Source organism: Apodemus sylvaticus, chromosome 14 (assembly GCF_947179515.1).
Source record: "Apodemus sylvaticus chromosome 14, mApoSyl1.1, whole genome shotgun sequence".
Taxonomy (NCBI): Eukaryota; Metazoa; Chordata; class Mammalia; order Rodentia; family Muridae; genus Apodemus; species Apodemus sylvaticus.
Genome location: NC_067485.1, coordinates 3514602 through 3528837, shown reverse-complemented (window position 1 = coordinate 3528837; position 14236 = coordinate 3514602). Strand labels below are relative to the sequence as shown.

The 14236-nt window shown below is 37.1% G+C and overlaps 1 protein-coding gene across 1 annotated transcript; it reads right to left on the bottom strand.

Moving 5' to 3' along the window:
- Nucleotides 1–1061: 1061 nt before the first annotated feature.
- On the bottom strand, nucleotides 1062–10939 carry LOC127665202 (cathepsin Q-like). The gene is made up of 5 exons (XM_052157631.1): nucleotides 10868–10939; nucleotides 3338–3562; nucleotides 2734–2891; nucleotides 1911–2017; nucleotides 1062–1087 (listed from the first exon to the last, which is right to left on the bottom strand). The coding sequence occupies exons 1-5, from the start codon at nucleotides 10937–10939 to the stop codon at nucleotides 1062–1064; spliced, it is 588 nt and encodes a 195-aa protein (XP_052013591.1).
- Between the last annotated feature and the right edge of the window lie 3297 nt (nucleotides 10940–14236).

Below are 14236 nucleotides of genomic sequence, written 5' to 3'. Positions count from 1 at the left end.
GGTGAAGAATGCAGGGAAGGGGTCAGGGGAAAGAGGGTGAGCTTTTTGAAAGTAAGCAAATAAAAAAGTTTCTAAAAAGGATTCTTATTTCCTCCTTAACTTTCTATTGGTGAGATTCATGTTCAAATAAATAAAGTTTTTTATTTCTGGAATTTCTTTACTTTGATAATTCTTTATTTTATTTCTACTATTAGGTTTTGAACTATTTTATTCATTTTTTTTGCTTTTTTATCTTCATCAATTCTGTCATTACTAATATAAGGACCTCTAAAACATGTATAGAACGTATTTTAAAGTCTTTTTCTATGCTTCTGTTCTGATGCAGTTAGCAGAGCCTACTGTAGCAGGTTTGATGCACTTATGGGATGGAACCTAATGCATGATTGAAGTCATGGAGAAGGGAGAGCCACAGACCAACACAAAGCAGTAACTCATGCTGACCTTTCATTCCATAGAGGGGCCATGAGTTAAAATTGGGTGCAGTTGTGTTGGTTCAAAGTGTCCAATTCAGAAACTATCAAATAGTCTTTCAGAGAAGGATTTCTGGAAGATGTATAGAACTTTAACAACAACAACTTGTAGTCAAACAACAGCCAATGAGGAATAACATCTATCTCAGAGGATCTACCCACACTTTCTCCTGAATACCAAACCAACACTCAATCCTAATTTCAAGATGAATTACATTTCTTACTACAAAAAATAACTATGCAAAATATATAGAAGCTAGAAATTATACTCAAATAATTCTTTTTTTAAAAGGAATTTATTTGCACAAGCAGTGAAAGTGAAAATAAAGTTATTTTAGGAGACATGAGCATTCATTAATGAGAGCAAAAATTACAGTGTTCATGTCAAGTATTTTGTGGGACTCAAAATTTAATATGTTCATCAAAAGCTGTGCATTGAAATGGATGTTATTCCTCTGGACATGGAGTCTCATGCCATGTGCTTTCTTGTGATCCTTAGGCTGCTCACACAATAGGATATTGAGCAAATGAAGCAATTCCACAATGGTTGTTCCTGTCTTTCGCAATCTTCATATATCCGCCCAATCCCCATCATTTACCGCAGCTGAAAGAAATCATATTTTATATTTGCTAGTAATAATAACACGACAGATATATTACAATAACTGACATTAGGCCAACATAACAGAAGTATCAGATAAAGCAAAAGGTTTAACCGTGAGTATCAAGAGTTGCCTCAAATAGGATGTGAAAACTAGAGCAGAGAATGAAAATTTCCTCATACATGTGCATCAGAACTAAAAACATGTTTTATGAATGACAAAAGTAATAACACTGACATGACACTGATATCCTAGAAACCAGAGTAAGAATGGAAATTTCACAATAGTATATTGTCAGTAAGATCTTAGAGTTATTGGGTAGCTAAGGGATTAATGAGTGGAGATCAACACCCAGGGCTATTTGAAAGCCAGATTCACATTTTAGTGTGCCTGTAATAAAAGTTTTTGGGACATGGATACAGGGTATATACCTAGCAAGCTGACTAGCTTGAGTAAATAATAATTCTTACATCAGCCAGATATACTGTGTCAATATGGAAGCTGTATTATGATTGAGAAACAACTGATGTTAAAATCGGTTCTCTGTACAGAGGCATTTGTCCACACACACACACACACACACACATACACACACAAACACACATGTGCACACAGACATGCAGATAAGCATACAAGCCTTACATGTATACATGGAGAATAAACTTTGTTCTACTTAAATTGGTCCAAATTTTCTAGGCTGTATATCAGAATACTGACTACAACATTTAATTTCTTCATGCAACCCTTGTTAGGGCATCCAGACCCTTTACCAGTAAGCCATGTTTCTAGCCCTGAGAATTTTAAATATAAAAATTTTGTCAGTTTATACCTGTTCCTGACCGGTAGTTATTGGGATCTGTTTCATTTCCCTCAAATCCATACCCAATCACCAGGATTGCATGATTTACAGCAGGTTTGCCCCTGGGCTCATGATAAACACCTGAGAAATGAAATGGATGCTGACATGAGATGCAAAAACTACATGACAGTGAGTACTGCCACCAGCAATATCGAGGTATTTTCAAAGATTCTGGAATTCAGTGAACTACAATGAAATACTAAGCTTTATGATTTGTTCACATCTATATTTATATATGTGTATGTATATATATACACACTTGCATATAAGTGTGTAAAATATATGTACATATACAAACATATATATGTATATAATATGTATGTGTATGTACATATATATACTCACATGCACATACATACACACATATGTGTTTGGTTTCACAGTAAGCGGATATATTCAAAATAGTGAAATTTTTTGATAACTATGTTCTACAAGCATATGAGATGACTTCTTGATATTGTGTGTTTGTATTAATAGAACCTCGCTCACATTTTAACTTACAGGACAGAGTGCCTAATTAAAAAACTTTCTTGTAATTTGATTTCAGATAAACTTTCCCTGTAAATCTATAAAGCATCCATCAAAGTGAGAAGAGTTGAAAATGTAGCTGACCAATAAATTTTATCATGAGGTTGTTCATATCCAGTGAAATTCAGTTCCCAAAACTATTGCATTGGGGTGAGTAAAACCTCAAACATTGAAATCATGCATTTTATATAGCAACTGGTCTGTAAACTTGTCATGACATAGGGATGTCACACATTTTTTTCTTTATATCTAGAAGGAAATATACTATCTTTTTTTATAGAAACTTAAAGAACTGTAGACAACATTAATTTCAGAAGCAACAAGCCCTTTAGTTGCTATAGCATCCATTAGGACATCTTCATTTTGTGGAAGGGCCACAAATCTTATGATTTTAGCAGCTGAATTCTTAGGATTGTACCTGCATAGTCCTTCCTTTAAAAGATAAAGAGGTAGAAACTCAGTTATTTCTGCCTACTGCCTAGAAGCAAGAGTCAAAACTACAACACTCTGTACTTTGCAAATGAACACAGTCAAGTAAGGAGTTTTACAAATAATCCCAGGAATTAATATGCTACTGGATGGTTAGGAACGAAAAATATGTTCTTTTATCTTCATTAGAAACCAACAGATCATCCAATTCATGAGAAATTTTGGTACCACAGAGTTCTGAGTTATGTGTACAACTGTTCACATTTTGTCCATGTACACAAAAGGAAAGGATATCATCACAACAAAACTTAAACATAGAAAACATCACAATAACACTCATAGTGTGTGAAGAGATTATACCATGTAGTCTGATCTCTGAAGATAGTTTATTATCTCTACAATTGTCACTACAAGCTGAGCTGAAATGAAAATGTAGGAAGTCTACTTACTTTTTTCTCATACGGATAGGTTGCCTCAGCCTCAAAACCTCCATTGTGAAAAACATACTGGAAGGCATTGTATGTACTACCCCCATGACAGCATCTATTGCCTTGAGGTTTAGAACAGTCCACTAGGTTCTGTACACTCAGAGGGATCATTTTTCCTGTTTTCTTGAAAATTTGTGCTTCTATGGCACCAGTCACAGGAAAAGCCCAACAAGAATTACATTGTCCCTAAGCAGAGAAAAATATATCGTCATTCATAAAGAAATACTAACTCAAGAAACAACATTGACACCCTAATAATTAATAAAAATAGAGAGCTGGCATTAGATACATCCACAGGGAGAAGTGGTCAGTCTCCTAGAGAACTTGGATGCTGGCCGTATGTACCTGCTCAAGTACACACACACACACACACACACAGAGAGAGAGAGAGAGAGAGAGAGAGAGAGAGAGAGAGAGAGAGAGAGAGAGAGAGAGAGAGAGAGAGAAAGGGAGGGAGGGAGGGAGGGAGAGAGAGAGGGAGGGAGGGAGGGAGGGAGGGAGGGAGGGAGAGAGGCACACAGGCATCTGAGTTGGAGCTATTGGTTTTATGGGTTATTAATGACAATAGAATGGTGCATAAGAGGTATAGCAGGGTCCTCGGGAAGTGTCATGCTCAGTTTTCTTAGGAACCACCAGACTGATTTCCATAGTGGTTGTACCATCTTACAATCCCACCAGCAGTGAAGGAGTGTTCCTCTTTCTTTTTTTTTATTCCATATAATTTATATACATTTCAAATGATTTCCCTTTTCTAGCCCCCCCACTCCCCGAAAGTCCCGTAAGCCCCCTTCTCTTCCCCTGTCCTCCCACCCACCCCTTCCCACTTCCCCGTTCTGGTTTTGCAGAATACTGTTTCACTGAGTCTTTCCAGAACCAGGGGCCACTCCTCCTTTCTTCTTGTACCTCATTTGATGTGTGGATTATGTTTTGGGTATTCCAGTTTTCTAGGTTAATATCCACTTATTACTGAGTGCATACCATGATTCACCTTTTGAGTCTGGGTTACCTCACTTAGTATGATATTCTCTAGCTCCATCCATTTGCCTAAGAATTTCATGAATTCATTGTTTCTAATGGCTGAATAGTACTCCATTGTGTAGATATACCACATTTTTTGCATCCACTCTTCTGTTGAGGGATACCTGGGTTCTTTCCAGCATCTGGCAATTATAAATAGGGCTGCTATGAACATAGTAGAACATGTATCCTTATTACATGGTGGGGAGTCTTCTGGGTATATGCCCAGGAGGGGTATAGCAGGATCTTCTGGAAGTGAGGTGCCCAGTTTTCAGAGGAACCACCAGACTGATTTCCAGAGTAGTTGTACCAATTTGCAACCCCACCAGCAGTGGAGGAGTGTTCCTCTTTCTCCACACCCTCTCCAACACCTGCTGTCTCCTGAATTTTTAATCGTAGCCATTCTGACTGGTGTAAGATGAAATCTTAGGGTTGTTTTGATTTGCATTTCCCTAATGACTAATGAAGTTGAGCATTTTTTAAGATGCTTCTCCGCCATCCAAAGTTCTTCAGGTGAGAATTCTTTGTTTAACTCTGTACCCCATTTTTTAATAGGGTTGTTTGGTTTTCTGGAGTCTAACTTCTTGAGTTCATTATATATATTGGATATTAGCCCTCTATCTGATGTAGGATTGGTGAAGATCTTTTCCCAATTTGTTGGTTGCCGATTTGTCCTCTTGATGGTGTCCTTTGCCTTACAGAAACTTTGTAATTTTATGAGGTCCCATTTGTCAATTCTTGCTCTTAGAGCATACGCTATTGGTGTTCTGTTCAGAAACTTTCTCCCTGTACCGATGTCCTCAAGGGTCTTCCCCAGTTTCTTTTCTATTAGCTTCAGAGTGTCTGGCTTTATGTGCAGGTCCTTGATCCATTTGGATTTGAGCTTAGTACAAGGAGACAAGGATGGATCAATTCGCATTCTTCTGCATGCTGACCTCCAGTTGAACCAGCACCATTTGTTGAAAAGGCTATCTTTTTTCCATGGGATGTTTTCAGCCTCTTTGTCGAGGATCAAGTGGCCATAGGTGTGTGGGTTCATTTCTGGATCTTCAACCCTGTTACATTGATCCTCCTGCTTGTCAGTGTACCCAAACCATTCAGTTTTTAACACTATTGCTCTGTAGTATTGCTTGAGGTCAGGGATACTGATTCCCCCAGATTTTCTTTTGTTGCTGAAAATAGTTTTAGCTATCCTGGGTTTTTTGTTGTTCCTGATGAATTTGATAATTGCTCTTTCTAACTCTGTGAAGAATTGAGTTGGGATTTTGATGGGTATTGCATTGAATCTGTATAGTGCTTTAGGCAAAATGGCCATTTTAACTATATTGATTCTACCGATCCATGAGCATGGGAGGTTTTCCCATTTTTTGAGGTCTTCTTCCATTTCCTTCTTCAGAGTCTTGAAGTTCTTGCCATACAGATCTTTCACATGTTTGGTAAGAGTCACCGCAAGATACTTTATACTGTTTGTGGCTATTGTGAAGGGGGTCATTTCCCTAATTTCTTTCTCAGCCTGCTTATCCTTTGAGTATAGGAAGGCCACTGATTTGCTTGTGTTTATTTTATAACCTGCCACTTTGCTGAAGTTGTTTATCAGCTGTAGGAGCTCTCTAGTGGAGTTCTTTGGGTCACTTAGGTAGACGATCATGTCGTCTGCAAATAATGATAGTTTGACTTCTTCCTTTCCAATTTGTATCCCTTTGATCTCCTTATGTTGTCAAATTGCCCGAGCTAGTACCTCAAGTACAATATTGAAAAGATAAGGAGAAAGGGGGCAGCCTTGTCTGGTCCCTGATTTCAGTGGGATTGCTTCAAGTTTCTCTCCATTTAGTTTGATGCTGGCTACCGGTTTGCTGTATATTGCTTTTACTATGTTTAGGTATGGGCCTTGAATTCCTGTTCTCTCCAAGACTTTAAGCATGAAAGGATGCTGAATTTTGTCAAATGCTTTTTCAGCATCCAATGAAATGACCATGTGGTTTTGTTCTTTGAGTTTGTTTATGTAGTGGATTGTATTGATGGATTTCCGTATATTGAACCAACCCTGCATTCCCGGGATAAAGCCTACTTGATCATGGTGGATGATCATTTTGATGTGTTCTTGGATTCGGTTGGCAAGAATTTTATTGAGTATTTTTGCATCGATGTTCATAAGGGAAATTGGTCTGAAGTTCTCTTTCTTTGTTGGATCTTTTTGTGGCTTTGGTATCAGCGTAATTGTGGCTTCGTAGAAGGAATTGGGTAGTGTTCCTTCTGTTTCTATTTTGTGGAATAGTTTGAAGAGTATTGGTGTTAACTCTTCTTTGAAGGTCTGGTAGAATTCTGCACTGAAGCCATCTGGTCCTGTGCTTTTTTTGGTTGGAAGACTTTCTATGACTCCTTCTATTTCTTTAGGCATTATAGGACTGTTTAGATGGTCTAGTTGGTCCTGATTTAATTTTGGTATTTGGTATCTGTCAAGGAAATTGTCCACTTCCTCCAGATTCTCCAGTTGTGTTGAGTACAGGCTCTTGTAGTAGGATCTGATGATTTTTTGGATTTCCTCAGTTTCCGTTGTTATATCTCCCTTTTCATTTCTAAGTTTGTTAATTTGGATACTTTCTCTGTGCCCTTTGGTCAGTCTGGCTAAGGGTTTATCTATCTTGTTGATTTTCTCAAAGAACCAGCTCCTGGTTTTGTTGATTTTTTGTATGGTTCTCTTTGTTTCTACTTGATTGATTTCGGCCCTGAGTTTGATGATTTCCTGCCTTCTACTCCTCCTGGGCGAAATAGCTTCTTTTTGTTCTAGGGCTTTCAGGTGTGTCATTAAGCTGGTAATGTATGCTCTCTCCATTTTCTTTTTGGAGGCACTCAGGGCTATGAGTTTTCCTCTTAGCACTGCTTTCATTGTGTCCCATAGATTTGGGTATGTTGTGTTTTCATTTTCATTGTGTTCTAAAAAGTCTTTAATTTCTTTCTTTATTTCTTCCTTGACCAAGGTATCATTGAGTAGAGTATTGTTCAGTTTCCACGTGTATGTGGGTTTTCTGTTGTTTCTGTTGCTGTTGAAGACCACTTTTACTCCATAGTGATCAGATAGGAGGCATGGGATTAGTTCTATCTTCTTATATTTGTTGAGGTCTGTCTTGTGACCAATTATATGGTCGATTTTGGAGAAGGTACCATGAGGTTCTGAGAAAAAGGTATATTCTTTTGTATTAGGATAGAATGTTCTATATATATATATATCTGTTAAATCTAATTGGTCCAAAGCTTCAATTAGTTTCATTGTGTCCTTGTTTAGGTTCTGTTTTCCTGATCGGTCCATTGAGGAAAGTGCAGTGTTGAAGTCACCCACAATTATTGTGTTAGATACAATGTGTGCTTTTAGTTTTAATAAAGTTTCTTTTACGAAAGAGGGTGCCCGTGCATTTTGAGCATAGATGTTCAGGATTGAGAGTTCTTCTTGTTGCATTTTTCCTTTGACCAGCAAGAAGTGTCCCTCAGAGTCTCTTTTGATGACTTTGGGTTGAGAGTCAATTTTATGTGATATTAAAATGGCTACTCCACATCAGAACTCTGCCTCCCGCCAGTCAGTTATGAGGGCTCCATATTGGTTCTCGGTTGCCAGAGAAATCAGACTGAGGTACGCAAATATAACCCGAGACCAACATCGCGGGGGTCTAAGCCCGACGGGCGTTGGCCTGCACCCAGGCCCTGGGATGATCGGGGGTCCACCGGGGTGCAAACCCGGCCAGGAGGTTTTTTTCCTCCCGGGCCGGCGCGCGCACCACCACCATTTTGCCTAAGGGAAGCCAGGGAGACCTAGCAGGCAAAACCAAACCGGCTAACAGGCATAGCCCGAAGCGGGCATAGCAATGGTCTCAGACGGTCAGGCCCTGGACTGCCCCCAGGTCCTGGGCTGCTCGGCGGGCCATCTGTGTGCCGACCCAGCCAGGACTTGGAGATGTGGTGCTGCCGCCCAGGCTTATCTCAGTCTGTCCGATCCCTGGAGTCCGAAACCAAGATGGATGCACCTCTCCTGACTGGTGGGAGGCCGAGTTCTGAAGTGGCTTCTGTGCAGGAAAGGGGCCGCACAAATAGTGTTCCTCTTTCTTCACATCCTCGACAACACCTGCTGTCTCCTGAGTTTTTAACCTTAGCCATTCTGACTGGTGTGAGGTAAAATCCCAGGGTTGTTTTGATTTGCATTTCTCTAATGGCTAATGTTGTTGAGCATTTCCTAAGGTGCTTTTGGCCATCCAAATTTCTTCAGGTGAAAATTCTTTGTTTAGGTGTGTACCCCATTTTTAATAGGGTTATTTGGTTCCCTGGGGTCTAACTTCTTGAGTTCTTTATATATATTTGATATTAGCCCTCTATCAGATGTAGGGTTGGTGAAGATCTTTTCCCAATTTGTTGGTTGCCATTTTGTCCTTTTGATGGTGTCCTTTGCCTTACAAAAACTTTGTAATTTTATGAGACCCCATTTGTCAATTCATGAACTTAGAGCATGAGCTATCGGTGTTCTGTTCAGGAACATTTCCCCTGTGCCTATGTTGTCAAGGGTTTTCACCAGTTTCTTTTCTATTAGTTTCAGTGTGTCTGGTTTTCTGAAAGATCCTGCTATACCACTCCTGGGCATATACCCAGAGGATTCCCCAGCATGTAATAAGGATATATGCTCCACTATGCTTATAGCAGCCCTATTTATAATAGCCAGAAGCTGCAAACAACCCAGGTATTCCTCAACAGAAGAATGGATGCAAAAAATGTTCTATATATACACAATGGAGTACTATTTAGCTATTGGAAACAATGAATTCCTTTGAGCAGCAAGAAGTGTCCCTCAGAGTCTCTTTTGATGATTTTGGGTTGAAAGTCAATTTCATCTGATATTAGAATGGCTACTCCAGCTTGTTTCCTGAGACCATTTGCTTGTAAAATTATCTTCCAGCCTTTTACTCTAAGGTAGTGTTTGTCTTTGACCCTGAGGTGTGTTTCCTGTATGCAGCAAAATGTAGGGTCCTGTTTATGTATCCAGTCAGTTAGTCTATGTCTTTTTATTGGAACATTGAGTCAATTGATGTTAAGAGATATTAAGGAATAGTGATTGTTACTTCCTGTCATTTTTGATGTTATTTTTTAAATTTCATAGGTTAACTTCTTTAAGAACTCTCAATCCTGAACATCTATGCTCCAAATGAAAGAGCACCCTCATTCATAAAAGACTTGATTAAAGCTCAAAGCACACGTTGCACCTAACACAATAATTGTGGGTGACTTCAACCCTGCACTTTCCTCAATGGACTGATAAGGAAAACAGAAACTGAACAGGGACACAATGAAACTAAATGAAGCTTTGGACGAATTAGATTTAATATATATATATAAAACATTCTATCCTAAAGCAAAAGACTATACCTTTTTCTCAGCACCTCATAGTACCACTTCAAAATCGACCATATAATTGGTCACAAGACAGACCTCAACAAAGACAAGAAGATCGAACTAATCCCATGCCTCCTATCAGATCACTATGGAGTAAACGTGGTCTTCAATGATGCTCTTTCTTTATCAGTTCTACTCAGCATTTCACTTTATTGATTCTCTGAATGCCGAAATAGAGAAACCATTTACACTGTATGCGGATTCATTGGGGGATATACAGGGTTTTTTCCTTTGTTACAGGTCCCTGTAAATTTAAAAATTGTGAAATTGGAATGCTAACTATAAGGATATACTCCAGTAATACCTTGGTAGAAGAGCATACTACTCAATGATAGTAGGACCCAATTGAGAAACAAAAGGATGTAAGTGCAGAGAACAGAAAACAGCAAGTAGAGAAAGAAGGTGAATGCATGAACTTGTACCTAATAAAATATGTGTACTATAAGACTATAATCCAAAGCATTTACACTGAGCTGGCATCAAAAGAAAAGTGGCTCCTGACATTCTTGCCTTTATAACATATTGGTATAATGAGTATTCCTTCCCAAAAATCACTATTCAAATATAGGCTAGGTTTCTTCTGATTCTATCTTATGAATAGAGATAAAGCACAACAAATAAGCACTATAATTTTAGCTATCTCTTAAGTACTTTAACACACATAATGATTGGGTATTTGGTTCTGCAAAGCTGCTCACTGTAATTACTTTAATAAATTTTCTCAATTCTTGAATATGAATATTTCTTGTTTGGGATCTAGAACTTTGAAATACTAGGAAGAAGCATAGCTTCCTTTTTTTTCTCTCTGTCTTAGACACAACAAAGCTGTATTACCTAAAATACAATTGAGAATCCAGTCCAGAAAGTTCCAAAGAATGTGTGAGAAACTTCAAAATATAAGTTGATGTTTTCTGAGGTTCTCAGGCTAGAAAGACCTTGGTACAACTCTGAAAAATCAGGTAGACAAGTCAAGTTATATTAATACCCTTACTTTTCAAAGACACTCATGAATAGACCTAAGATCTTTCAATATGAAATAAATACCTTCACCACTAGAAGTTTTTCATAGTAAATCTCACACACTATCAATGTGGCCAAACAGAAAATCAGGTTCATGCTTTCATCTAAAAGGACTTGCTGATCACTAGATTTAACTCTGGTTTATTTTGCTCCCACTCCTCCAGTGTACAGACTCATTCTTCAATGAATACCACTAAACCCTGCTTCAGCAGAATATATAAATTTGAGGGGCAAATATTTGGAATGAACTCAGACATTTGAGTGACTTTACATCAGGCATTTATCATTAACTCTACCTTGGAAAGATATATTAACGAAATTCCACCTTTCTCTGTCCCTGTGACAAATGACTCTGGACCTTCTGTCAGGTACTCTTTGAGCAGTAAGAGATAGACACAATCAGCAGGAAAGAGCAAGTCAACAGGAATACAAGCCTTGGGCCAAAACAATCCACCTTTTCTGCTTCACATCTACTTTCCTGCACTCTGAAATACATGAAGACCTGTATCCTCATTCTCTGTCATGACTCTACCTTCATTAAATGCTTTAATTCTATATCTTCCTCATTGAAATACCAATTCAACAAACAATATATGAAGCCTAATAACTTGTAATGATGTTTTGATAAATGATTAGGAAGGCATGGTCAGGCTTTTACAGAACATGACTGTTGGCAGTTTTTTCATGCCTCAGTGGGTATCCATGGATGTGAGCATTTAAGCTGGAACAACTGGTTTACAGGCTATAAATGTAAAACTGGGACATGAGTTCTTTTAAAAATTGAGTTGGAGCATAAGGATGTGTTGTAGATTGTTAGTATACCCTGTAAAAATGTACAAAGCATTCAAAGAAGAAAATATCATCTAAAATGAACTGTACACATATCCATATTTAATATGTATTCAGAGAGAGCAAGTCTTTTTTACATAAGGTCAAGAAGATAGACTTTTGACACTATCCAAATCAGAGTCATATACTTTTCTTTTGCCAGCCCACAAATTTTGGAAATGTAGTGCCAACCAAAATTTCCACATGATTTTCCATCTTCTTTGAGTCTGAAAAGTAATCAGAAATTATGGATGTTTTCAACAGCTTCTAAGGAAAAATATATAAATGATTATAATATAAAAGACTTCATGTAAAGTACTGAAGAGAACACAGTTTGAAATCAATCCATGCCACATTCACTGTGTCACCAAAGTTGTTCATTTCTGTGCTTAAGAATACTTTCCCATGCCTTTCTCCCCATGGTGTAGTTGGATCAATTTTACATTTTCTTCTCATACTACTCTCTCTGTCCTTAAACTCTGGGAAAAGAATGCAATACATAATATCTATTTCTAACTAAACTTTTGGAAAAGGTATCCATATGGACTTCTTGCTCCAGGTTAATAGAGGCCATGAGAAGTAGTCTCAGTATACTATACTTACACATTCTCCAAATGGTGAGGGAAACAGAACCTGATCACCCTGTTTTGAAAATGATTGTGATTAATCTTTCAGTGATATTTGGGACTCATGACCACTCATATGTCTATACACTTGCTACAGGAAATGAAAATCCAATCTGGTGTTCTTCTGAACTGTTCCAGGTACCCAACGAAGGCTGTATGATATTTCATCATCTTTCACTCTTGCCATTTAGCATTCAATTTATTATCAAGTATTTGAGAATCTGAGGCCTTTCCCACATGGGAGGCTAGGAAGACATCAGAAGTCATGTCTCAGCAACCTGTAGAGATAAGAAATATTAAGACATGACCATGGTTTTTAAATGTACTTAATGTATCCTGAGAATTCAAGCCTTCCATGGTTAATAAAATACTTTGAACTACATTTCAAAATATGTATCAAATTTTTTCTTTTACTTTTTTTCATTGAAAAGGTAAGTAAAGGAAAGAAAAATCACTTTATGATAAAATTAAAGATTTACATGGAAAATAATTCAGATAAACTCGCTAAAATTGACAATTTTCATGGAAAATTAGAGTAAAGTGGTAGACATGTAAGACATTGCTAAATTAATGGAAATATGGGCTAGAAACATTTTATGATAGAATTGAAGATTTACACCGAAAACATTTCTGATAAAATTGTAGAAAATATAGAAAAACATGTAAGAATTGAAAATTATCATGGAAAATATTATAAAGATATAATAATGGTAGGTTTAAAAGTATTCCTGAGTTGGTTGAAAGTGGAATTATAAACATTTTCTGATAAACTTGAAGATTTACATGGGAGATATTTCTGATAAAATTGAAGAAATATATTGAAAAGCATTAAATTAAAGATTATCATGGAAATTATACAGATAAAATGATAGGCATAAAGATAATTCTAAGTTGATTGATGGTGGAATTATAAACATTTTCATATAACATTGAAGATTTACATGGAAAATACTTCTGGCAAAATTCAAGAAATAAATAGACATGCTAAAATTGACTATTTGTTGGAAATTTTTACATAAAATGGTATATATAAAAACTCTTTCTAAATTGATTAAATGTAGAATTAGAAACATGTGTGATAAAATCAAACATTTACATTGAAAACATTTCTCATAAAATAGAGGAGTATATAGAAAGACATTAAAACTGAACATTATCATGAAAAATAATGCAAATAAAACGGTAGACATAAAAAATTACTAAGTTAATTAAAAGGGGAATTACAAACATTTTCTGATAAAATTGAAGATTTACATGAGAAATATTTCATTAGTCTTTGTCTTCTCATTGGGGAGTTGAGTCTATTGTTGTTAAGAGATATTAGGGAATAGTGATTGTTGCTTCTTGTTACTTTTGGTTTTATTTTCATGTTTATGTGGGTATCTTCTTTTGGGTTTGTTGGAAGAAGATTACTTTCTTGCTTTTTCTAGGGTGTAGTTTCCTCCTTGTGTTGGCATTTTACATGAATTATCCTTTGTAGGACTGGATTTGTAGACAGATATTGTGTAAATTTGGTTTTATCATGGAATATCTTGGTTTCTCCATCTATGATGATTGAGAGTTTTGCTGGGTATAATAGCCTGGGCTCCAGCAGTGGAGGAGTGTTCCTCTTTCTCCACATCCTCTCCAACGCCTGCCGTCTCCTGAGTTTTTGACCTTAGCCATTTGACTGGTATAAGGTGAAATCTCAGGGTTGTTTTGATTTGCATTTCCCTAGTGACTAATGATGTTGAGCATTTCTTAAGGTAATTTCTTCAGGTAAAAATTCTTTGTTTAGATCTGTACCCCATTTTTAATAGGGTTATTTGGTTCCCTGGGGTCTTACTTCTTGAGTTCTTTGTATGTATTGGATATTAGCCTTCTGTCAGATAAAGGGTTGGTGAAGATCTTTTCCCAATTTGTTGGTTGTCTTTTTGTCCTTTGGACAGTGTCCTTTGCC